The 26,542-nt window shown below is 41.7% G+C and overlaps 1 protein-coding gene across 1 annotated transcript in view; it reads right to left on the bottom strand.

Annotated features, from left to right (window-relative positions):
* Window positions 1–26,542, bottom strand: part of PREP (prolyl endopeptidase) — a 140,557-nt gene that overhangs the window by 9,731 nt on the left and 104,284 nt on the right. Inside the window, exons 11-13 of the mRNA XM_055432926.2 lie at window positions 7,700–7,836; window positions 6,534–6,628; window positions 3,220–3,351 (exon numbers count right to left, since the gene is read on the bottom strand). Coding sequence (XP_055288901.1) covers window positions 3,220–3,351; window positions 6,534–6,628; window positions 7,700–7,836 — 364 coding nt within the window. The remainder of the gene's footprint in view (window positions 1–3,219; window positions 3,352–6,533; window positions 6,629–7,699; window positions 7,837–26,542) is intronic.

Below are 26,542 nucleotides of genomic sequence, written 5' to 3'. Positions count from 1 at the left end.
GGCCCTCTCTGTTTTTCTTGATGAGTCTGGTAAAATTTTTTCATTGTCTCAAAGAAACAGCTCTTAGTTTTATCGATCTTTGTACTGTTTTTGTCTCTTTTACTGCTCTAATTTTTATTATTGTAGTCACTTTAGGTGTTAGGTTAGACTCCATTTTAATTTATCTCTAAGTACTTCTTAATTTTCTCTTTATCAGTGACCCACTGGTTGCTCAGTACCATACTGTTTAGTCTCCACTTGTCTTTTGCGGTTTTTCCTTGTAATTGATGTCTAATCTCATACTGTTGTGGTCGGAAAAGATGCTTGATGTAATTTCAACCTTCTTATTCAGATGTATTTAGTGGCATAGCATATGATCTATCCTGGAGAATGATCCAGTGCACTTGAAAAGAATGTGTATTCTGATGCTTTTGGATAGAATGTTCTTTATCTTTCAGTATCTGTCAGTATTTCCTTAATGATTTTCTGTCTGGAATGTCTATCCATCGAAGTAAATGGAATACTAAAGTCTCCTGTTATTGTTTTACTCTTCAGTTTCTCCCTTTATGTCATCAATATTTGCCTTATACATTTAGGTACTTCTATGTTTGGTACATAAATATGTTTTTAAAATTTTATTTTATTTTATACTATAGTTAATTTTCAATGTTGTCTGTGTTTTAGGTGTACAGCAAAGTGATTCATATATACATGCACACATATCCATTCTTTTTCAGATTCTTTTCCACATAGGTTATTATAGAATATATGTTCCCTGTGCTATACAGTAGGTCCTTGCTGATTATCTATTTTATATATAGTAGTGTCTTTGTTAATCCCACACTCCTAACTTATCCCTGCCTTCCCTTTCTCCTCTAGTAACTGTAAGTTTGTTTTTATAAGTTCTCATTTTTTTTAGAACTGTTTTTCTTCTGTTCAGCTTGTATGATTTTCATTATTGTTTTCCAGGTCTCTGATCCATTCCTCTGTATCATCTAATCTACTGTTGATTCCTACTAGTATATATTTTTAATTTCAGTTATTGTAGTCTTTACCTCTTTCTGGCTCTTCTTTTTATTTTCTAACTCTCTGTTAAACTTCTCACCATGTTCATCCATTCTTCTCCTGAGTTTGTGGAGCATCGTTATGATCATTACCTTGAGCTCTTTATTGGATAAGACTACTTATCTCCACTTTGCTTAGTTCTTCTTTTAGGGGTTTTATCTTGCCTCCTTAGTTTAGAACATAGTTCCGTCTTTTCATTTTGCCTAATTCTCTGTGTTTATCTCTGTGTATGAGGTGGATTGGTTATGTGTTCTCAGCTTGGACAAGTACCCCCATGTAGCTGATGTTCCCAACAGCAGCAGACTCCCATGTGGTGACCAGTCACATGGTGTAGGGGTGCCTCCTCTGCAGGCTGCGTGGCCCTTCTGTGGTGGCAGGGCCAGCTGCTTTCGGTATGCTGGCAGGCAAGGCCTGGTATGTGCATGAGCAGAGCTGCTGCCCGTCTGCTGGTGGCAGAGTGCTGATGGTAGCCAGGGGGGCGGCGGCAGTGGGGGCGGACTCCAAAATGGTGCTTGTCAGCACCAGCATCCTTGTGGTAAAGTAAGTTCCCCAAATGGCTGCCCCCAGCATCTGTGTCCCCACTAAGAGTCCCAGTTGCCTCCTGCCCCTCTGGGAGGCTCTCCCAGATTAGCAAGGAAATTTGACCAGGCTCCTTTCAAATCACTGCCCATATGCTGGGACTTGGAGCATGTGAGATTTTGTGTGCACTCTAAGAGCGGAGTCTCTATCTCCCACAGCCCTCTGGCTCTCCTGAAAGGAAGATCAGAGCCAGATGTTCTGGGGGCTTGTCTTCCTGGTGAGGGGTCTCTGGACTGGGGAACCTGCTGTGGGTCTTGAACCTCTCTCTCTTTGGGAAGGATTATCCTGCAGTTGTGATTATCCTCCCATTTGTGGGCTGCACGCCTGAGGTTGTAGGTCTTGACTGTAGTATGTATCTGCCCCTTCTGACCCATCTCACTGTGGTTCCTTCTTTGTATCTTCAGTTGTAGAAAATGTTAAGTCTTCAGACTGTTCTCGTAGTTGTTCTGTAAATAGTTGTTAATTTTGGTGTGCCTGTGGAAGAAGGTGAGCTCAAAGGCTCGCCGTCTTGGCCACATCTCTGCCCTTTTCAAATTTAAACAAATTATTTTGGACATATACATTTTACCTCCATGGGAAAATGTTTTTTTCAAGTCTATATTCTATTGGGGTAAAAAAGTGAGGGGTAGAAAAGTAAGGGCAGGAATTCAGGTTTTGACACGAGTCAGTATATTTCAAAGACAAGGAAACAGTGAATGTCAAAATCCCCAGAGAACAGAATTGAAAGCTGAAAATTGTCACATGTGCTTTTTAAGTTGAGTCTCTTTATGCTAATCTACATTTGTAAAATGGCCCCTCATCTCCTAGTGACACTGGAGGTAGGACCCAGCAAGCAGAGTTCAGGCCCACTATAAATGTCCAGTGCAGTGTTAAGTACTGCTGAGAGACAAAAGCAAAGTAAAATTTCATTAACCACCAAAAAATAGGAAAATCTACTTAGAGGCAGTGCCACATAGAGGTTAAAAGAGCAGAATCTAAAACCATGGTGCTAATCATCAACCCCAGCATCACCACCACACTAGCAAGCTACTCTGCCTCTCAGAGCCCCCTCTTCCAGGCTGGATGCACGTCAAGGGCTCAGCACTGGGCCTGGCACACAAGGTGCTCAGCAAGGGTAAACTATGACTGTGGCTATTACATTACTTTTAATCTGTGGATCCGTCTTTGCACGGACCTCATTTTCCTTTATGACTTCTCTCTCTGCACCCACAGTGTTTAGCATCCCATGGCATTAGGTATTCAACAAGCATTTATACCTAATGATCACAGGTGGGGAGCATAGTCAGATGGGTGTTATTTGGTTCAGTCCTGTGCTGCCTGAAGACTTGTGGGCTTGGTCTGTGGGAAGGGAGTCCCACCCAGGGGAGGGTGAGAACTGTGGTCCTGAAGAGCTCAGAACAGGGAGGAGGAATGGCTTTTCAGGCTCTGATGAGCTGAGTCAGTAGTTGTGTCTTCATATGTCATTTATTAGATACCCAAATACAAACTGGTTTGCTTTCTCTATACAACTGCTTCATCCACAAGCCCAAAGTAAGTCAGTTTCTGAAAACTCCAAGAGTTAACTAGTAAAGTACAAGGAATAAACCCAGTTCTCACCTACTAAGAGGCCTCCATTTGAACCTCCATTAATAGTCAGCCTCTTGGGAGACGTGTAACCTTCCTTGATAAGATATTCAGCAGCACACTGAAAGTCATCAAAACAGTTTTGTTTGTTGGCCAAGATACCACCTATAATGTGCCAAAGTGAAAGATAAGTTAATTAGCAAAATACTAAAAAAGAAAAATCAGCAAAAACATTTTAACCGAAGAGGAATTCAAATGATGATAAGGCATAGTTTCAACTACTGATCAACTTAAACACAATAAGCTAACACTACATTTAGAAAAATGCCTCAATTTATGCACTATGGAAATCCATCATCAGTACCACAATTGCTAATCCATACGGTGCCTTTGTATTTTTCTAAAACCTCTTAGAACTTAAAAGGCAAATGCTCCAAAGGGAACAGATGATCTGTTATGATGTCAGACAACCATTAGAATAAAAACGAGAAAGCATGTCATCAACACGAACTTGTGTTCTGGGAGGGGCTGGACTCACTGACACACGACTTAGAGCAGAACTGAGTCCTCCGTGAGCTCCACAGAGTATGTGACGATGGAGGTGAGCTCACTGCCTCTTCCCTGGGAAGATGAAAGTGCTCTGCACAGGCTCATGTCTCACCTCTCCTCTCTGCAGGACTCTGAGATGGGTAAGTGATTTTGAGAACTGAAGCTCTCCAATTTTGCCCTCGGCTATTTATTCAAGAACTTAAGTAGGAATTTGGAGAACGGAATGGAAACCCACTCCAGTATTCTTGCCTGGAGAACCCCCTGTAGAGAGGAACCTGGAGGGCTATAGTCCATAGGGTCACAGAGTCGGACACGACTGAGTGACTCACACACACAAGTAGGAATTAGGTGATTAGGTGGGGGAATGTTGCTGCACAAAGTAGCTTGTTAGTTTTAGTCTGTGTTGGCCCTGTGGCATGCAGGGTCTTCCCCTGCCGAGGACTGAACTCATGCCCTGCTTCAGTGGAACTGCAGAGTCTTAACCATTGGACCACCAAGGAAATCCCTAGTTTCTCTAGCCTTTTTTCCTCTTTAGTCTTGAATGAAGAGGATCTCAAACATCTCCCCAGAGAATCTCAGCTTTCTCATAGCCAAATGAACCCATTAAGAGAGGAACATCTTAAGGTCTTAGAATATCTAAAAATAAAGGCCAAAAGTCAAAGTCATGCTCTCAAAGGAATGGATACCTGAAATAACTGCCTATGAAATAAATAAAAAGCAGACACAGATCTGATTAGATATTTGAGATTAAATATAACCATTTTTGCAGAAATTCAATTAAGGATGAAGCAGTGCTACTGAAGAAATTTTTTCATATCAAAACAAATATTATTAAGATTGTAATAAGAAATTATCAGTGAATTAGAATGGCTAGGATAACTTAATTTCCAGGAATAATATAATTTTGCATATATGACTATATTTTTTAAAGGGCATTAAATTTTAAAACTCAATTAACAGAATGGAATCTAGATTTATCAATGTTCAATATGACAGGGTCTAACTAAAAAAGGTCCATTTGGGGTCCTTTCACTGGCTAAAATTGGGAGAAAGTCTATGATCAATCTAAACACAGGTAAGCAATATTCAGCTTCAGTCAAGCTGCAAACTTCTCTCCCCGCAAGGCTTTTGGAAAATAACTTGGTTATATTTAATACAGAGATGAGAAAATTGACCAAGACCAAGGGAGGCACTCCACCCTATCAGAGCTTAGTGGACCACCTAAGGAACAGAAGAATTTTACGGTGAAGAACGTGGGTCCTTTGAGAAGGCCACAGTGTCAGGAGTCCATGCAGTTAGATGTTTACGTGTGTACGTGAAAAATTTTAAACCAGAAAATCGGATGAATCAAGGGCTCCAGATTTAGCATATTGGTTTGGGATGTAAATCAAACATATGGTACGTTTTTATTTTTATTCTCCTTTTCTTAGTCATCTCTTAATATCACAGTATGATGTTAGTGTAATTAAACTCTAATATCAGGTCCAAGTCAAACTCATACAATAAATTCTATGCTGTTTCAAATACAATGACAATCGATAAAGCCTTCAGGGATGACACCTGGCAGCAGTTGGCCCAACAATGGCTGGGGCCCCACGTGTTCACTGGGGACATTCACTCTCGCTAAGATGCTCAAATAGTTTGCTGTCTAACATTGGTCCTTGCGGGTGCATGCTGAAGACCTAGGGGGTCAGTTCTGGGCCTTTCCTGCTTCCTGACACCTAACAGTTACTTAGGAAAAATTCTCTTTACAGATCTACCCTTATCTGTGCTTATCTGATTTGATGCAGCACACCAGAGCCTCTGGCCTCAGGAGGCAGAGAAGAACAAGTGGGTTTATGGATCTGAAGGGTGGTCTTGGATGCTCTTCCTGTGGAAGAAGGGCTCCCTCGCCTGGTGCTGCCCCATCAAGTCCAGGCACTGGAGTCCGCCCTTGGGCCTACAGACTGTCTTCTACATGATGGCTGATGTTGAGAGGGGAGAAGTGGGAAGCTGGTGGGAGTGAAGGTGCCTCCCCCAAACACAGGAATAAGGTAAGGGAAGAGCATCTTCTGCAAGTTATTGATTCGTCTATACATTTCAGATACACACAAGCCTGGGAGACAGGGCATGCTCCATATAGAGAGAAAAGGAAAAGACAAGGTTTTAAAAATAAAGACCTCCAAAATGTTTATAATTTCCTCAAGCAACTAGAATACATGCTTCAGGAGGCCAGAGACTGAGTCATTAAAACCAGAAAAGAATAACAACTGCATTGCGTTTAATAAAACCTGCACATGATAGAGACCCAACAGTAATGGTGGGGGGATGCTATTTGTTAGCATTGTTGGAAAACTTGGAGAAAACATGCAAAAGATGCCTAAACTGGGACTAGGAAAGCTCTATTTTAGAGAGATCTTTTCTCTTAAGAGAAAATAACCTGATTTTAAGAAAGCATGGCTTTCACTGTTTAGCATTATCTGGCTAACAGAGGACACAATACATACCAAGTTATCCCCCAGACTTACTTCTGACAGTGATAGATAAAAATGTACCCCCTATATTGCTAAAAAAATTGATTATGGTATGGACTTCAATATATGTACTTCATTAAAATAGACTGCAAAGGAAAATGTGAAAAGACTGAGCTGTTAATTTAAACAGACACTGAAACTACAGTTTCAGTTTAGAAAGGCAGGGATACTGCCAGCAGCGTGTCTGGAAGCATCCTTATTTTTTCACCTATCTTGTCTCTTCTGCTCCTAACCCCTCGGCTCAGACTATGCCATATTTGTGTTTCTGCAGAGAACACGCCTCACCTTTATGCCATGTCTCTCCGTATTCGCCACCTCCTCTGATGTTGGCCACTGCAAGGACACCACCCATGTGTCTCACGAAGATGAGCCTGGACACACTGAGAGATGGTAAAAGGGTTAACGGCCACTAAGTGCCCGGTGAGGCTCGCACTGTCTCCCTCCACCACACACGTACCCATGAAGACACTCTACACGTGGTATCATCTGAACAGGAGCCCAGTGCTTACACATTTCACTTAAATCAAGTAATGTTAAACTTCTGACTGATTAACTGCAAAGCTCAGACATTTTCACAAAGTATACCTCACTTTGAACAACTGTCTTAGCAAACAAAACACTGCCAAGCCACCTGACACAGCTCTGGTGTGAACACCCAGGACTCGCTCCTGCTACCATTTTTTCCAGTATCTTTCTCCAAATTAAGTTGGAAAAAAGAAAGAAAGCTCTTTCTGAAGTATGAATTTTACACAGGTTTCCCAGAGATTTACATGTTAAACTAGGCATGAGAGAGACAGAAGAGATCAAGGACACAGACCAGAAAACAAGAATGCAGTGCCCGGGGCTGGACGATGTTTTCTAGAAATAAACAGAAGACACTATGGCACAAAGCTTCTTTACAAAATTTAGAATTTATGTTTTCCTCTTTCCACTGACCCTACAGTATTAGTACTGAGCAGTTAGTACAGAGCAATTAGTACTTATTGCTCTGCTTTCTGTAACTGAAATTAATTTTGCTTTGCAAACTATTTCTGAATTTTATCATTCTTTTCTTTCAGTAACTGGGGAAATGACAGGCTTCGGCAGCCCGAGGCTCTGGATGGTCTGGATGCTAACTTCCTGGATGCTGAAGATCAGAGGAAGGAGAGCTGAGGTAGGTGATCAGACCAGACACTCATGTGGTCTTTCCTTCAACATTTTTCCTACACCTTGGATGGTCTCTGCTGAAACTATCAGCATATCCACTGGCTCAGAAAAGAAAACGTGTAAGTACACTTCCTTACTCATCTCAACTCCCAACACAGAACAGGCTTAATAAGCACACACAATGAACAAAGACAAGATCTGTGGGGACCAAGGGAAGGGGGTTCAGGTGAAGACACAGTCCAGACCAGCCTCTGGCTTCTCCTACTGTTTAGAGAAGATCAGATACACAGAGGTGCCACGCTTACCTGTAGTTGGGTGTAATAGATATGTTGAAGCCACCGTAGCCATATAGGAAAGCAGGGTGAGAGCCATCCAATTTTATGCCCTTTTTATGCACGATGAACATTGGAATCTTTGTACCATCCTTGCTAGGGTAGAAAATCTAGAACAAAAGAAAGAGTAGTTAGATTTCACATTCCTGAATAAGCACTTGAATGCTTTTACATGGGAAAAGAAGGTAGTAAATTCTTTAAGATGCAGAGTGGCACAGTGAAAATTCAGTACCACTAAAGGGCTAGGTGATGACAAAGCATATTTCAGTTTTTATGGACACAGTGTGGAGTAGTGAACTCAGGCAGACTTGACTTTGAATTCTTATATATATCAAAAAGCTAGGTGACCTCAGGCAAGTTGTTTGTTCTCAGCCTTATTTCTTTATCCCTAAAATGTGGCTGTCATGCCCACCTCTTAGGGTCTCCATGAGGCCCAACTAAGAGAAGAGGTATTCAGTTCTCTGCTCCTGAGCATCCCCCCCAGTGTTGGAAAGTCAGATTTGGCTCTTCTGCCAAACAGTCCAATTGAGGAAGATGATTTCTCTAGGAGAGACAGTTTATATTCAGCTTCTTCTTTAAATGTTAAGACACTCAACTCTTTTTCGTTTTTCTATGTTCAACTACTAAATAAATGTTAGCAACAACAAAATGCACGTGAGCTTTATAGAGTAGATGAGGAACAACACAGAAATCCTATTGTTTTGATTAAACAATGACACTTTCTCCAGTATTGATAACTAAATGCTCATCAAACCTTCCTGAATCTGAACATACTCAGGCAAGTTCAGTTAACATTTCTAGATTCATTATATTTGGGGTAAAAGGAATAAGAGAAAAAGGATTAGCAAGAGAACGTGAAATGCTATTCAAATGGTAAGACACACAAAAAGCACCAAGTCACCCAAAGCTGATAATGGCTTTTTCCAGACAAAAATCTGTAAACAGCTTTCTCTTTGGGGAAACATGGTGTCTTTATCCCAAATGACACCTGTAAAGTGCCCCAGCTTAGACACATCTTTCTAATAACTTCATAGTCAAAGACACAAATGCCTACAGTCACTGTAACTTGGAGCCATATTCTATCCAGAGCTTTTTAAGGTAGCAGTTCTACTGTAGAAAGTTGCCACAAAGTCTTTGGAAATAAACAGTGAGGGGTGGGCAGGGGAGAGGGGAAGTCGAGGCAGATTTGGAGAAAGGCATTACAGGGTCACAAATGATGCCTGCAAGTCTGGTTGTTTTTTTGAAACCTGCCAAGAAATAGTATAACAAGCATTGGCTTCTGACTTTGGAGAGAAATACTGAGAGAGTACATAAATTTGGTCATTAAGGAATCATGGAGAATACACTGCAGAGTTCAAAATCATTCAATGGGACAGAGTCTTATTTAAAGTTACTGAGTGCCAGTTAGCAGCCACTAACAGAAAGTAACTGTGTGGCCAGGACAAGTAAATGCAGTGGCAGAGGAACAGGTGATGGACTGGGGTAATACACTAACACCCAGGGCCCTCGATCAGGAGTAGTCTAACCACAGAGGCAGGCCGCATCCAGGGAGCGAACGGTCTCACATGATTCTACCTTAACAAATACAGCTACCTCCCAACTTCCCACCTACCCTCCAACCCAGCCCTGCACCTATTCCCTCTTTGGTCCAACTGAGCTCTCCTCAGGCCACAGCCGCTCTGCACCAGTCAGCTGGACGGGTGCACCTCTGTCCCCACTAAGCTCTCAGACCCTCCTCTTTGCTACCACCTGGAGGAGGATTTCCAGTGCCTGAACTGGTCTGTTCCTATCTGTTTCCAGGACAAAGGAACACAATCCAAAGCACAAAGGCTCCCTTATGCCTGTAGCTGCAAAAAATATACACAAGCTTTAAGCTGCTGTGGTCCACATGTTAAAATAACACTGTGAACACTGTCCCAAAATGGAAGGGCACTGCGAGGATGATTACAACAATATCACCTTCAAGACACTCCCTAAACGAAGGTGATTTCAGACCTGAACATACGCACTTAATATATATGTACACAGATTTTTTCAGATTTCCCTGTACAGACACAGAGCAGTATTTTATGCTGTTTCCATCTATGGAATGGCAACTGATAATAAACCTTAACCTGACTCTATAAACTGATTCCTCCTGAAGCCACTTCCTTCAAAACTTTTCTTTCAGAGGCTTTGTGGGTATTTTCTTTGTAGATCTGCTCAGTAAAGAGGAGAAAGCTCCTCATTTCCTTGTTCTTTCCATACATGGCCCAATCAAAAAGTTCCACCTCAGAATCTATACTAGTAGTTCTTGAACCTTATTGGTTAGACCAAAGCATCTGGCATAAACATGTTAAAAATGCCGTTTCCTAGGCATCGTTCCCAGGAATTCGGACCCCGCGGTGTGGGGTGGATGCCCAAATCTGCAGATTCAGCACATCTGCTGGCTCTTCTGATGCAGATGGATCTATGCTCAAAAAACTAGTCACGCTGTTGGCTTGTATCATCCCCACTAGCCTCCTCAGTTACATCGACCAAACCAGGTATTTTCCCACAGTCCTTGAGAATTCAGTCTGACATCTACTTCTCTTGACCCAGTTCTCCTGCGATTTTCTTTAGTGACTAGTGATTTTCTTTCCGTGACTGGTGCACCTGCCCTGCCTGGATGCCTTACAGGCTTGATCTCTGCTGCCACCACACCCTATCCACTTGTTCATTAAAATATCTGCTGCATGTCCATTATGTGCCAAGCATTGGGCTGAGACATATAGATGAATACGACCTGCATAATTCCTTCTGTCATGGACTTAATGTCTCCAGAGTCAAGTCGACAGGTACTGCCAACACCCATCCCTTGGCCCTTAGAACTTAGAGCACTTCTGAAAGGAACTCATTTCCCCCGTGACTCCAACTTGTTCTGGTTCTACCTTCTCTTTACTCCCGAGGTATCTGCCTTTTTTCTTTCCTTTTTTAAAAAAGTTTCATTACAAAACTCAGACAGGGGCTCTGTATCAACCTAGAGGGGTGGGATGGGGAGGGAGAAGGGAAGGAGGTTCAAAAGGGAGGGGATATATATATATACACACACCTATGGCTGATTCATGTTGAGGTTTGACAGAAAACAACAAAATTCTGTAAAGCAATTATCCTTCAATTAAAAAAAAAAAACTTTCATTACAACATTCAGTCCCTTATATCTCTCTGGCTCTGTCAGTCTGCCTTGGGTTTTCTTGCCCAGCTTGTGACCCTTAGGGTGACCCTTGTCACCCTTAAAGTATCACTAATGCCTGAAATCCTCTAATTCTAACCTAACCAACTGGGTTCCTTTTCCTCCTCTGAGCTGCTGGGCACTCAGGAAGTGCCGATTCACTTAATTACAGACTAATAATAGTTGAACTCATGGACTCTGACCTTATGCCTTTTTTCATTTCCACATAAATGAATTACTTATGTTTTTTCTTGACTTGTCCTTGCTATATCTTTTCCAAATGTCTTTCTTACACTTTTTTCTAATCAATTCCAGAGTAGCTGTTTCCAGTGTTTTCCATTTTCCTCCATTCCAAGCACCACCCATTTGCATCTGCTGCTCTTTAAATCTGGCTTTGCCTATCTTCATGGGAGTCATCTGTTGGAATTCTTGAAAAGCCTTCTGCCACCTTCACTCACCCTCTAAACCCCAGAAGGGTTCACTACTACTGCACTTTTCTGATCACAACACATTTTTCTTTCTGTATTGTCTCCATTTCCTTGGCATACAAACAAATTCAAATTTCTTCAGTCCTACATAACAACAACAAAGCACTTTGCACCACCCTGTCTGCCCTTCAAGCTAAACTTCCATCTCCTGCTTCCTTCCCGATCGAATATATCCACGGTAACCTACACCCACAGCTCACACCTGCCTGCCTCCTTCAGGACTGTCCCCACCACCGCCCTTTCAAAGGGCATCAGTGAATGTTTTTGTCTTTGCCTCTCCATTCGTACCTCTACCCTAGTGATGTAGATACTTCTGAACTTTTCCACATGCTTATAGAGACATATCTCTTTACACATATTCACATACACAGGTTATTATTAAATGGTGGTACATAATAAAATCGGGCAAATGTTGGGATAAAACTTATTTTGCTTCTCCCCAGTCAGCTATATATTATGGAATTCGTTCCAGGTTAGGATCAGTCAGTTCAGTTCAGTTCAGTCGCTCAGTCGTGTCCGACTCTCCGCGACCCCATGAATCACAGCACGCCAGGCCTCCCTGTCCATCACCAACTCCCGGAGTTCACTCAAACTCATGTCCACAGAGTCGGTGATGCCATCCAGCCATCTCATTCTCCGTCGTCCCCTTCTCCTCCCGCCCCCAACCTTTCCCAGCATCAGAGTCTTTTCCAGTGAGTCAACTCGTCGCATGAGGTGGCCAAAGTATTGCAGTTTCAGCTTTAGCATCAGTCCCTCCAATGAACATCCAGGATTGATCTCCTTTAGAATGGACTGGTTGGAGGATACACAGGCTTAAAACTTCACTAAAAAAACTTCATTGTATTTAACCATTTAACAAGCTTATTTAACCATTTTGCTCACCAAAAGCCATTCAGACTATTCTTTTTCTGTTGTTAGCAATGATGGAATAAATCCCTCTTCCAAAAAAGGGATTATATACTCATATTATGACTTCTGTAGGATATATTCCTAGACATGAGATTGCTACATCAAAGTGTACATGCATTTAAAGATTTAACAGAGGAATTAAAGTCAAGGTGGCAGAATAGGAAGATGTGGAGTTCGCCTCTCCCACAAGTACATCAAGAATACATCTACAAATGAAACGGTTCTCACAGAGCACCTGCTGAACACTAGCAGAGGACCTCAGATAGCTAAAAGGACAAGAAAAATTCCTGCACAAACAGGTAGGATGAAAGAAAGGAAAAAAAGGAGTGAGACAGACACTGCACCCCGGGATAGGGAACTGGAGGAGAGGAGAGGTTCCCACACTCAGAGAAGCCTCTCACCAGTGGGGAGACCAGCTGGGACACACAGGGGGCTTTGGAGACTTGGAGAGCGCAGCAACTGGTCAGTGGCAGGCAGAACAGAGTAAGACCCACACGGGTGGTCTGTGCCATACAGACGGCTGGAAAAGCACATGAAAAGATACTCAACATCATGAATTACTAGAGAAATGCAGATGAAAACTACAATAAAGTATTACCTCACAGCAGTCAGAATGGCCATCAACAAAATCTATAAACAATAAAAGCTGGAGAGGGTACGGAGAAAAGAGAACCTCCTGCACTGACGGTGGGAATGTAAACTGGTACAGCCACCATGGGGAACAGTGTGGAGGTTTCCTAAGAAAATAAAAGCAGAACTACCATATGATCCAGCAATCCCACTCCTGGGCATCTGGAGAAAACCATCATTCAAAAAGAAGGTGGTCACTGCACCACTATTTACAATAGCAAAACATGAAAATAACCAAAATGTCCATCAAAAGAGGACTGAATAAAGAGACATGGTACATAAATACAACGGAATACTACTCAGCCATAAAAAAGAACGAAATGCCATTTGCAGCAACATGGATGACCCTAGAGACTGTCATACTGAGTGAAGTAAGTCAGAAAGACAAATATTGTATGATGCTGCTTATATGTGGAATCTAAAAAAAAAGAGAGATACAAATAGACTTATTTACAGATAAGAGGTAGTTATAGATGTGGAAAACAATCTTCAGATTACCAGAGGGGAAAAGGACGAAGGGATAAATTGGGAGACTGGGACTGACATATAGACACACTATATATAAAATAGATAAGGACCTACTCTGCTAGCACTAGTAGCACAGGGAACTCTGCTTAATACCATGTAATGACTTGTATGACCCCAAGAGTGGGTATATATATATGTATAACTGATTCACTGTGCCATATAGCAGGAAGAAATACAACACTGTAAATCAACTGTATTCCAATTTTAAAAAACTCAATAGATTCTGTCAAATAATCCTCTAAAGATATTTTACAATATTATATTGGTTGGTTTTGCCATACATTGACATGAATTCGCCCCGGGTGTACATGAGTTCTCCCTCCTGAACCTCCCTCCCACCTCCCTCCTCCCTTTATCCTCCCTCTGGGTCATTCCCGCACTCCAGCCCCGAGCATCCTGTAACATGCATCGACCCTGAACTGGTGATTCGTTTCACATATGACAACATACATTCAATAGATTCTGGCAAATAATCCTCTAAAGATGGTGTGTCAACTTAAGTTCCTAATGACAGTGTCAATTTATTAGTAGTTGATGTTAAGATAGATTTTAATTTTTGTTGGCCTAGTAGGCAAACATTATCCTATTATTGTTTTAAGATTCAGTTTTTAAATTAGCAAATATTTTCATCTGTTTATTGGTCATTTTATATCTCTTCCTCAGAGAACAAAGTGTGCCTACCCTTTTAGTGTGTTCTCTTTTCTGATCAACTGACAGACACTCTTCTTACATTAAGAGTATTTACCTTTTTTTCTGCCATATATTTGGTTTGTATTTCCTCCCACTCTATAGCCGATTTTTAAAGTTTCTTTGTGGTATCTTGCATATAGACAGATAGCACATATATAGATAGGACCCCATCATCCCAACTATAAAAGCATTGTCTGTATTTTCATTTTGAGTTTTTTACATTTATAGTTATAATCCAAATGAAGTTTGTTTTTACATATAGACTGGTATCTAACTACTTTTCCCCAAACAGTCAACTATTATACACCATTTAGTGAAGAGTAGTTCTTTTTCCCACTGTTTAGACATGCCATATTCAAACTGGTATCTTCCCAGGCCTTACCCGTTTTGATCCCTATCTGGCAACTACTTCTTTGGCTTCCTGTGTGGAGTATCTAATTCTTTTTCAACCTTTCTGACTGATCCATTACTAGCTCTTCTTCCTGCTGCCAAATGCTACTGTTTTGAATTTTTCTATATGTGGTGTTCTTTTTTCTCTCTGCAAACTCCCCATTTGCCGCCTCAGAGAGCTCCAGTAAACTGCTGTGCTAAGGACCTCCACATCCACATCCGCAGGTCCCTGTGATCAGAAAGCCCCTCAGGGTGCTCCACGCTGAGGGCTGAGCTCTCACATGGCAGTGGCCCGTCTCCATCCCCACGGCAGCGTGCTCCAGGTGTACCTCGTTCAGGTCCTCTTCAGGGCTCTCTCACTTCAGCTGGTAGCAGCAGTCTCTTCATTCACTGTCTCCGCAGCCACCCGACTGCCAACTCGCAGAATCACAATCTTGTACCAAGAACCCCACACCCAGGCACTCACTCAGTCCCTTCTCTTTTCACGTCCCTCCCCGCCCATGGTGACCCTGCTCAGAACCTCTGCTGCACTAGCCTCAAACCCACCTCGTATTCCTGGCTCCTCTCACTAGCCACAGTGAAGCTACAGTAGGAACAGTACAAACCTTGAACTATTATTAGTAACCTACAATGACCATAATGTACTTTACATATTTATGTGCTACAAAAGCCATTAGTGCTTGATGAGGAGGCAACTGCCGCAGCTTGAACCCACAGGCTATTTTCAGTAGTTTATTGCTACAATAACACCCAGGTTCAAGCTAAAGAGCAAAGAGACTTACTTTTTCCCCTCATTCAGTTCAGTTCAGTTCAGATGCTCAGTCGTGTCCGACTCTTTGCGACCCCATGAATCACAGCACGCCAGGCCTCCCTGAGAGCAAGCTGACAACCCACATCCATTCTTTCTGCCCACTGTAGGCACAGCCCTTTGATGGAGTGCCAAAGCCACAAAGGAACCTTAATGGATAGGACAACAAAGTGCTCACACAGGATCCAGCAGACATCCACTTGAGCAACAGAAAAGGTCTGTCTGTCATCCAGGGCCCACAGCTCATCACGTGACGGGTCTTCCCAGTTCCCGTCAGCAGCAGAGCAAATGGTTCATGCGACAGATCCAGTTCAACCAGGAGCCTGTGACACCAACGTTAGCACCAGGGTCTTTCCCCTGGCACACCTGTCCACCTTCACAGACACAAGCACCACTGAAGAATCTAAGAATGTCTTTGGAAGCACCCATGAGATCTCTAAGAGGGACTGGGCATTTTGATACACAACCTTCATCAGGGACACCACAGATGAAAAAGAAACATCATGACAGCAGTTTAAAGCCCCAGTTAGTTCTAGACATTAGTAAGCCAACCAAAGATTGATCAGACACTAACTTTAGAAAGCTTCCTTCCTAAATTCTGAGCTCCTCCCCTTTAAAATTTATATACTTCATTTTGAAGACTCTCACAGCAGCATAATGACGTTAGTCTACATTTGGAACCAAGAACATGTGCACGACCAGGCAATAAGGAATAACATTCTCTGGGAAGTCCATGCTATTTCTTGATAGAGGACAGAGATGGGTATTTTCAAGGAGTCACAAGACTCTGCTGCCTGGGAAATAAAGTTGGTGTCAGCTTTTTCTCAGCCCTTGGTGATCAAGGTAATCACCCCAAATTCTGGGGATTCAAACTCTTTCAGATATAAGGAGAGACTGTCATTCTGGGACCTCATCTAGTGGGACATCCTATTTCACAAAGGACAAACCCAAGGTCCATAAAGATAAAGTACCAGCCAATGTAACACTGCCAGCTTATATAAAATTACCAAGTCCCTGGTCCAGAGTTTCTTCTACTCTGTTACAAAGTAATTCACTTCAGGCTATTCAGTTCAGTTCAGTTCAGTCGCTCAGTCGTGTCTGACTCTTTGTGACCCCATGAATCACAGCACGCCAGGCCTCCCTGTCCATCACCAACTCCCGGAGTTCACTCAAACTCATGTCCATCGAGTCGGTGATGCCATCCAGCCATCTCATTCTCTGTCGTCCCCTTCTCCTCCCGCCCCCAATTCCTCCCAGCATCAGACTCTTTTCCAGTGAGTCAACTCGTCGCATGAGGTGGCCAAAGTATTGGAGTTTCAGCTTTAGCATCAGTCCTTCCAATGACTACTTCCTTGTAAGTAATTACCCCAAATTTTGCCACTAATAGAAACTTTGTCATAGATTCTTCCAACCCCCAAGACAATGATTACTAGACTCTAGGGAATCCAAGGAACAAATATTCTGGCAAAGGTACTGTGCCTTCCATTGCTTTTTTGTTTTTGTTACCCCCTTGAAAAGGAGACTCACTGAACCATGTCAAAAGCCCTATTCCAGTTATAGGGGTTATTGTTTATTATTACTGTTTTAAGCAGAATAAGTCTGCTTGGAAAGATGATCCTTCTCAAAACAATCATCAGTGTACAACCTTGAGGACAGATTATTTAAACAATAATACAAATCTGACTATGTCTACTAAAAAACTCAGTTTCAATAGTAAAAGGCAAATTTACTTCAGAAAGGAAACAATGCTTGAGAGAACCGTAAGAAAACCCTACTGCTAAGTAATCAATTTAAAGCAGCTTCTAATTTTGCATATTAAAAACCATTATTCTAGTGAATGTTTAACAGAGAGCTCACAGATCTTGAGCTGAATCTTTTAAATTAAAAAACTCTTGAGGAAAAGAGAGGAAATGTCGGAAATGACCCATCTCTATTGTCAGAGTGACTGTGCAGAGGCATTGCCAGATAGAAGGTGGTTTTACCCTGGACACAGGTGCCTTAACACATGGATCTGGTTTCACATAATAGATAAATAGAAACATCTTCCTTTAAAGGAAAAGGAGGAGCGAGTGAACATAACAAATGAAGGGAACATTACTGTTCTTCAACAGAATGAAAAGATAAGCTCTCTGTGCTGAAATGATTACTTTTCTGGAGATAATACATTTAGTAATAAGATCAGTTTTACTAACACATTCAAAGATGTGCAGCCATTTAAGTTCCCCACACAATCTTCACCCCTTCAGTGAACCTGGTTTAGATTCAGTGCTCTTTGAGCCAAACACCAGGACTCTCATTATCACTGGTAATGGAATGTGCCCATCCACAGAAGATGAAGGAAAACTGTAAAGGGCAAGCCCTCCACAGAGAAGAACGTCTGGTGATAGCAACTCCTGTCTAATTTTAGAGCCTGACAGGTTGAAAGGAGAATGTTCATAAAAGGGTGCTGAGCTTCCCTTTTCATCAGACTTGACAGAGGCCACTTGTGTGGCCTGTGCTAAGTGTGGCAAATACATGTGATGAGGAGCAGAGCTGCTCAGAAATTCCATGCTCAACGTGAACAGGAAACAAGACACACCCCAAGAACTGGGCAGAAGGCAACCCCTCTGCCTGGACTAGCTTGTAAAACAAGTATACAAAGGACTTTGGAAGGTGCTGCACATTTCTGTGCTGGACTCAGGTTAAAAATACTAACCTGACATTCGAAGCTTGTAATCCTATCTCTTTTCCAGACTTTTAACTTTGGAGGAGTGGGGAGGAGTCTGAATCACCTTTGGGCAGGAAATATTAGGGGAAGTGTTTATTTCACATTGCTTCACTCTGCTTTCCAAAGGATGGTTGGACATTTTTGTGACACTGGAGATTTAAAAACCTTCCATGGGGCACCTCTGTGACCGCAAAGTCATTCTATTTAAAGATCTATTATAATTTTTGGGATATTTCTTGCTAAGTGCTACACACATGATTTCTGCAGAAACGTTCCAGCTCTCAAAGGCTTGGTCATCTGTTCCTTAGTGTATACACCTATTCCCAGTCTCAAACTGCAGCAAGAAGTGAAAGAGAAAGTGGATGGTTCTAAACATGAGGAAAGACAGACAGCAGAGACAAGTGGAACATGGCACTTTGATGAGTGTTTCCAGTTTAGAGGTAAGTGCATGGGTGCTCAGTTGTGTCCGACTCTCGTGACCCCATGGACTGTAGCCCGCCAGGTTCCTCTGCCCATGGGATTTCCCAGGCAAGAATACTGGGGTGGGTTGCCATTTCCTACTCCAGGGGATCAAACCTGCATCTCCAGCACTGGCAGGCAGATTCTTTATACTGAGCCACCTGGGGAGCCCTAGTTTAGAGGCAGTCAGGTATTTTAAGGTAAAAAGATAGGAGTTATGACTTGTTTGCAGAACATAAAACCCACCTTCAGTTCCCCTGCCCTGATCTCCTTGTGGTCAGCGCAAACACACAGACATCTTCATAAAATGTCTGAAGGTGAAGGACCTTCTAACTGAATGGTTCAGAGAAAGCAGCTTCTGTTTTTCTAACCGGCATTGTTCCCAAGGTCCTCTCACAGAATTCATACAGTGCCCTATAATGAGGCTCACCACAATGGTCTTTAGGCTGCATGCAGGATGTACGTGTGTTTGTTTCGTTCTTCAAGAAAACAGCATGATGAGTCATCCTCGGGGGGTTACAAGCACTGCAGTGTGTATGTTGAATAAGCTTTTGTTGAATGAATAAATGAGCTAGAACTGCATGTTAAACACTCTGATCCTACCAGCCTGCCTCAGTTTCCGAGGTTCAAAGTCATCTTGGGTGCCTCTCACACACCATCTCACCTATCCCTGCCTATCCACGTGGTGGCCTTGTCTCTCAACAGGACTCTAGTTTCCAGTCTTTGGATACCTGTTACCATATTAATTTCCTCAAGATCAAAACTAATGCTCCTCTTAATCCAGGCCACTCCCCTATTGAAAACACGCAATGACTCTCCACTGTCTACAAAACGGAGCCCACGTTTGAGACCAGGAACTGAAACTGTCTACTTTCTCCTTTCCACCTTTGTGAATGATTTCTAGCTATCTTCTCCAATGAAACTGCCATTTCTCCAGACCCCTGCCCTCAATATCACATCCTATACGGACTAAAGTATGACTTAAAAAACAAAACAAAACATTGGCTCTTAGGAATTTACTTGTTTGACCCCCATTCACACTCCGACCCAATGCAGGCGTCCCCAAAGCTAAATCTCATAAAGGTTCAACCTTTGTTGGGTATGTCCAGTAATGAGAAAAGATTTACAACAACATATATGGCATGTCATTTCACTTAGAAACTTCTCTACCTGATAAAGTCAAAATAGCTGAAAATGCAGGGGACAGATGTTAATCAAGGTTCTGGAGATAGAACCTAGTAATAGTAAACTCCTATACAAGCTAACTATAAACTAAACTTTCCATACATTTAAGAACAAATATTAAAATGCGTGCCAGTTTCTATATTTTTCACAATAGTTTTCTTTAGTCTTTACTTTGGTCAAAATATACATTATTTATTTTACTTGATTTGTTTAAAACACTTATATGATGTTTCCCCATGTACCAAGCACTATTCTAAGGGCTTTATAAACATTTCCTGATTTTAATTCAGACATTAAGTCTGTATCATGAATACTGACATTTTTGGGGGAAGTCACAAAGAAGTAACTAGTCTAACTCATATATCTCATAAGTGATGGAATCGGGATTTGAACCTGGGCTGTCTGACTAGACTCCATGCTCCTAGCTAGTCTGAACAAGGAATTAGCAAATCCTCTGGCCCTTCTGCAACGGCTCCTCCTGAATCCTCAAGGGCACAACTACTGTGCCCTCATGCATCTCCCTTCTGAGGCTGTGCACCAGTTTATATTTATACCTAACATCTGTGCCCAGAGTACAGTAGGCTCTTAGAAACAAATGTTGGATAAATGCACAAGAGAATGCTCAAACTGGACTCTATGCTTCAATAAAGCACAAGAAAAAGTGTTTTAAGTGCCAGTTCATTAAAAGATATTAGCAAACCGAGATCAACAATATATTGAACAGACCATATATCACAGTCCAGTGGAATTTATTCTAGGGATGCAAGGATGATTCACTACTCACAAATCAGTCCATGTGATACACCACATCAACAAAATGAAGGATAAAAATCTTATAAAGAAAAAGCATTTGAAGAAATTCAGTATTTATTTATAATAAAAACTCTCAACAAAGCAGGTATAGAGTGAACAAACCTCAACATAATAAAGGCTATATATAGAACCAGCCTGCAGCTAACATCATACTCAATGGGAAAAAGCTGAAAGCTCTAAGGTCAGGATCAAGACAAGCATTCCCATTCTTGGTACTATTACTCACCATAATATTGGAAGTCCTAACCAGAGCAATTAGGCAAGAAAAAAGTATCCATATTGGAAAGGAAGAAGTAAAACTGTCACTGTTTGCAGATGACACTATATCATATACACAAAACCCCTAAAGACTCCACCACACTTAGAACTAATTCAGAAATACAGTAAAGTGGCATGATAAAACCAGTACACAACAATCTGTTACATTTCTTTACACTAATAATAAACTGTGAGAAATGGAAAGACATTCTGTGTCTGTGAACTGAAAGAATATTGTTAAAATATCTGTATTTCCCAAAGCAGTATACAGATTCAATGCAATCCTTATTAAAAAAAACCCAATGGTATTTTTTCACAGAAATGGGAAAAAAAATCCTAAAATTTGTATGGAGCTACAAAAGACCTGAATAGCTAAAGCAATCATGAGAAAGAACAAAGCTGGAGGCAATCATATGTTCAGATTTCAAACTATATTATAAACTATAGTAGTCAAAACAGTATGGAACTGGCCTAAAAACACATAGAGATCAGTGTAACAGAACAGAGAACCCAGAAATAAATTCACGCTCATATAGTCAACTAATTTATAACAAAAGAGCCAAGAATATACAATAGAGAAAGGACAGTCTCTTCAATAAATGGTTTGGGAAAACTGGACAGCCACATGTAGAAGAATGAAAATGGACTACTATCTTACACCCTAAACCAGAATTAATTCAAAATAAAGACTTGACCATCACACCTGAAACCATAAAGCTTCCAGAAGAAAACATAGATGTAAGTTTCTTGACGTGACTCTTGATGATGATTTTTTTTTAATATGACACTAAAAGCAAAAGGAACAAAAGTGAAAATAAATAAGTGGGACTACATCAAGCCAAAAAACTTCTGCACAGCAAAGGACATTTTCAATAAAGCAAAAAGCAACCTACTGAATGAGGGAAAATAACTGTGAATCATGTATCTGATAAGGGGCTACTCTCCAAAATATGTAAAAAACTCATACAACTCAATAGCAAAACCCAAATAATCCAATTAAAAAATGGGCAGAAGATCTGGATAGACATTTTTTTTTCAAAGAAGACATACAGATGGCCAACAGGTACATGAAAAGATGCTCAACACCATTAATTGTCAGGGAAATGAAAAAACAATGGGATACCACTTTACTTGTTGGAATGGCTATTATCAAAAACACAAGAAATAACAAGTGTTGGCAAGGATGTGGAGAAAGGGAACTCTTGTGTACTGTTGGTAGAAATACAAACTGGTACAACCATTATGATATGGAAGTCCTCAAAAAATTAAAAATAGAACTACCATATCATGTGGCAATTCCACTTCTGAGTATTTATCTGAAGAAAGTGAAAACACTAATTTTAAAAGATATATGTACCCCTATGTTTACTGCAGCATTACTTAAAATAACCAAGATATGGAAACAACCTAAGTGTCCATCAACAGATAAATGAACAAAGAAATTGTGAGATACACACACACACAGGGGAATATGATTCAACTATAAAAAGGAATGACTCTTGCCACAACATGTATGGACCTTGAGGACATTATGCTAAGTGAAATAACTCATACAGAGAAAGACAAATATCATATGATCTCTTATAAAAGACATCTAAGAAAACAAAAATTAAGCTCACAGATTCAGAGAACAGACTGGTGGTTGCCAGAGGTGGGTGGGAGAAATGGGTGAACTATTTTGTTTTGTTTTTAAATAAATTGAACACAAATTTAAAAAACAAATAGCAATCTAGAGTCTGGCATTAAAATGCTTATAAGCTGAGAAATAATAAAACAGAAATTAACTCTGGCTGGGGTACTTAAGAGACTGTATAAGCATAGATAAGGGATCCCAAACTTCCACCTTATTACTGATGAAAAATATTTAACATCTGACATTTTCCTATTTGTAGCTGTTAATCTATTAATTTAGTAATACCATGGTGGGTGAGCTTTATGGCTCTTGAACTGTTTGGTTCTGGTAATTGACTCATGAGATCGCACCTGCATCATAAGCATTCAACAAGAATGCTTGAAATCCATTTCAAATCCTCATTAACTCACACCTACAGCAGACCACTTATTTATTTTATTGCACTAGAAAAATAAAATTAATAACCAATGTTGAAAAGGCAAACTCCTGCCAGACTGAGAACTTCATAGCTTAACAATTTGTGGCTGGCAGTTATGCATCCTTAAAAGTGTGAACTATTAATATTAAAGAGAGACAGATGTTAAAGGAGAAAAGGGAGTGCTGTTTTTGCAGTCGAGCAGTTTGCGGAGGCAGGTGTGGGTGTGGGGTGGGGGATGGAATAACCTGCACAAAGACAAAGGTGGCCCTCAGTCAAGGGTGGCATTGGCAGAAGCCCCAGAACCAGGAAGCTGGCACAGCAGTCCAATTATCATTTTTCATTTGTACATCCCGGGGGAAACTGAGATACAGCACAGCACTGTGAAGAACAAATGCACACAGAATAATTCTGCTGCAGAAAAATGAATGACTGGAATACTGAAAAGGTGAATTTGGAGGTAAAATTCACGCGCACAAAGACATTTATGCAAGTTTCTGCTGGACACGTCCAATGCTGCTATTACACTCCGATCTACCTCTTGCGAGAGTCTCTCAGACAATACAAATGTAGATCACCAAAACAGACCCCTCAGCTGAGTAAGAGGCAAAAAAAAAACCCCGTCACGGATGATTTCATGTCGCCTAAAAAACAATCATTAGGAAGCTCAGAGCACAGTGCATTTCACTCCCCCACTGGGACGTGTGGGGTCAGCAGCAGACTCGTGCTGGCCTGGGCGGGCTGTAAAGAGACAGTCAATTAGAAGGGACAGATCAGAGGTTTAGAGGAGCACGACAAACAGCTACTGAGAGGCAACTCACCAGGGGGCAGAAACGAGGAAGGAAGAAAGATGAAGGCAAATCACAAAGTTCAGAAATCCTACTGTGAAGAGACAAGCGCCAATTCTTTGCTTTCTGTTCTAAACTTGGCTGTGTGAACTGTTTTGTATTTGTGCAGCATAACAGTAGCAAAAATCTGTATCAGTGAAACTGTCTATAATTCTTTTCTTTTTGATGGCTATGAAATGCCTCTCACTACCTTATATACCCCAGCACTATCATGGAAGAATGATCTACTCATTTTAAAATGTGGAAATGACATACCTTTGATTACGCACACAAACACACACACACCTTTTTATTATCACCCATTATGAAGGCAGTGAAAATTGAAGTCTAACAAAAAGGAAAGCTTAAGATGGATAACTGAATCATGGTCATGGAAGATCTAGAAAAGAACATCATGCTGTACTGAAGACAGATGCCAGGCAGGATGCTGGATGAGGGACATTTGATGGGTATGAAGCATCAGAGCTGTGTGTGCAGAAAAGTTGGTTATGAAGCCTGCCTGCTGAGTGCAAACATTTAGTGAGCTCTGTGTACTGTCTTTACTGCCTAGTAATTAACACATAAAGCCCAATACTCTTCAGAGACCCCTCACTTCTCTGGAAGCTGCTGCACTTACAGGCTCCACTCACAGTTGCTCCGGGCCACTGCTGCCTGACTGCAGCTGCCTGCTCTCACCACCAGATGCTCACGGGCCATCCCGACACTGCCCAACCCATGGCCACTCTGCTTTCCTACAAGACCACACCATTTTCCTGGGAACTTTTCCACCGTGATGCAAGCTTTCCTCTTCCCTACCTCCCCCACCTCCTGTCCCATGAACCTTAAAGCACCCTTGACACTTTGGTCCTCTTGTCCCTTCTATGCACACTGCTGGGGTGCTCAAGCTGAGTCCAGGGGTTCATCCACCACCCCCCGCCAGCCCTTGTGGCCTGACTCCTGACCCTAATTCTCTGAGCAGCTGGCAGATGCCCTATGTACATCTGGCACAGACCCTGTGAAAGGCTCCCCAGGATAAAAACCTCACCCATGTGGGTGCACGCCAGACTCTGAGGGATTTGGGCTCGTCTCTTTTTCCAGGTTCATCTCTTGCGTCTGGGCTCCAGCTGCAGTGCTGAAGACACCTGTGCTGTGGATGAGCTCTCCGCCCTCTAGCACCCTTCCCCTCTGCCCACGGTTTCTTTCCAGGAGGCCTTCTTCCCAGGAACAGTTTCAATGCTCCTCCTCTGGGCTGCCACAGCACCTACAATCAACTGAAATCAGACTGCTAAAACTCTTTGATTACATCCCTATTTCTCTAGTAAACGGTCTTTCCTTACATTGCGAGCACTGCCGGATACATGACAGTTGCTTAATAAATGTTTGGGGAACAATTATGTTTATTTACTGAAGCAAACTATTCATTTAATCATTCCTAGATATTCACTATAATTCTTCACTAGAAAATTCCTTTTTATTTAAATCAGCATTAGAAAAAATGTCTTAAGCATCCTTCGGCTTCTCTCTGAGGCACAGAGTCTTCTCAGTTCAGTTCAGTTCAGTCACTCAGTCGTGTCCGACTCTTTGCGACCTCATGAATCACAGCACGCCAGGCCTCCCTGTCCATCACCAACTCCTGGAGTTCACTCAAACTCATGTCCATCGAGTTGGTGATGCCATCCAGCCATCTCATTCTCTGTCGTCCCCGTCTCCTCCTGCCCCCAATCCCTCCCAGCATCAGAGTCTTTTCCAATGAGTCAACTCTTCACATGAGGTGGCCAAAGTATTGGAGTTTCAGCTTTAGCATCAGTCCTTCCAATGAACACCCAGGACTGATCTCCTTTAGGATGGACTGGTTGGATCTCCTTGCAGTCCAAGGGACTCTCAAGGGTCTTCTCCAGCACCACAGTTCAAAAGCATCAATTCTTCAGCAATCAGCTTTCTTCACAGTTCAACTCTCACATCCATACATGACCATAGGAAAAACCATAGCCTTGACTAGATGGACCTTTGTTGGCAAAGTAATGTCTCTGCTTTTTAATATGCTATCTAGGTTGGTCATAATTTTTCTTCCAAGGAATAAACGTCTTTTAATTTCATGGCTGCAATCAGCATCCGCAGTGATTTTGGAGCCCAAAAACATTAAGTCTGACACTGTTTCCACTGTTTCCCCATCTATTTCCCATGAAGTGATGGGACCAGATGCCATGATCTTTGTTTTCTGAATGTTGAGCTCCAAGCCAACTTTTTCACTCTTCTCTTTAACTTTCATCAAGAGGCTTTTGAGTTCCTCTTCACTTTCTGCCATAAGGGTGGTGTCATCTGCGTATGTGAGGTTATTGATATTTCTCCCGCCAATCTTGATTCCAGCTTGGGCTTCTCCCAGCCCAGCGTTCCTCATGATGTACTCTGCATATAAGTTAAATAAGCAGGGTGACAATATACAACCTTGACGTACTCCTTTTCCTATTTGGAACCAGTCTGTTGTTCCATGTCCAGTTCCAACTGTTGCTTCCTGACCTGCATATATGTTTCTCATGAGGTAGAAGCAGAAGATATTAAGAAGAGGTGGCAAGAATACACAGAAGAACTGTACAAAAAAGATCTTCACAACCAAGATAATCACAATGGTGTGATCACTCACCTAGAGCCAGACATCTTGGAATGTGAAGTCAAGTGGGCCTTAGAAAGCATCACTACGAACAAAGCTAGTGGAGGTGATGGAATTCCAGTTGAGCTATTTCAAATCCTGAAAGATGATGCTGTGAAAGTGCTGCACTCAATATGCCAGCAAATTTGGAAAACTCAGCAGTGGCCACAGGACTGGAAAAGGTCAGTTTTCATTCCAATCCCAAAGAAAGGCAATGCCAAAGAATGCTCAAACTACCA

This window comes from Moschus berezovskii, chromosome 10, assembly GCF_049115385.1.
Source record: "Moschus berezovskii isolate FMDL1 chromosome 10, NW_MosBer_1.0, whole genome shotgun sequence".
Lineage (NCBI taxonomy): Eukaryota > Metazoa > Chordata > Mammalia > Artiodactyla > Moschidae > Moschus > Moschus berezovskii.
Note: the sequence above shows the minus strand (reverse complement) of the source record. Positions and strands in the feature narration are given on the sequence as shown.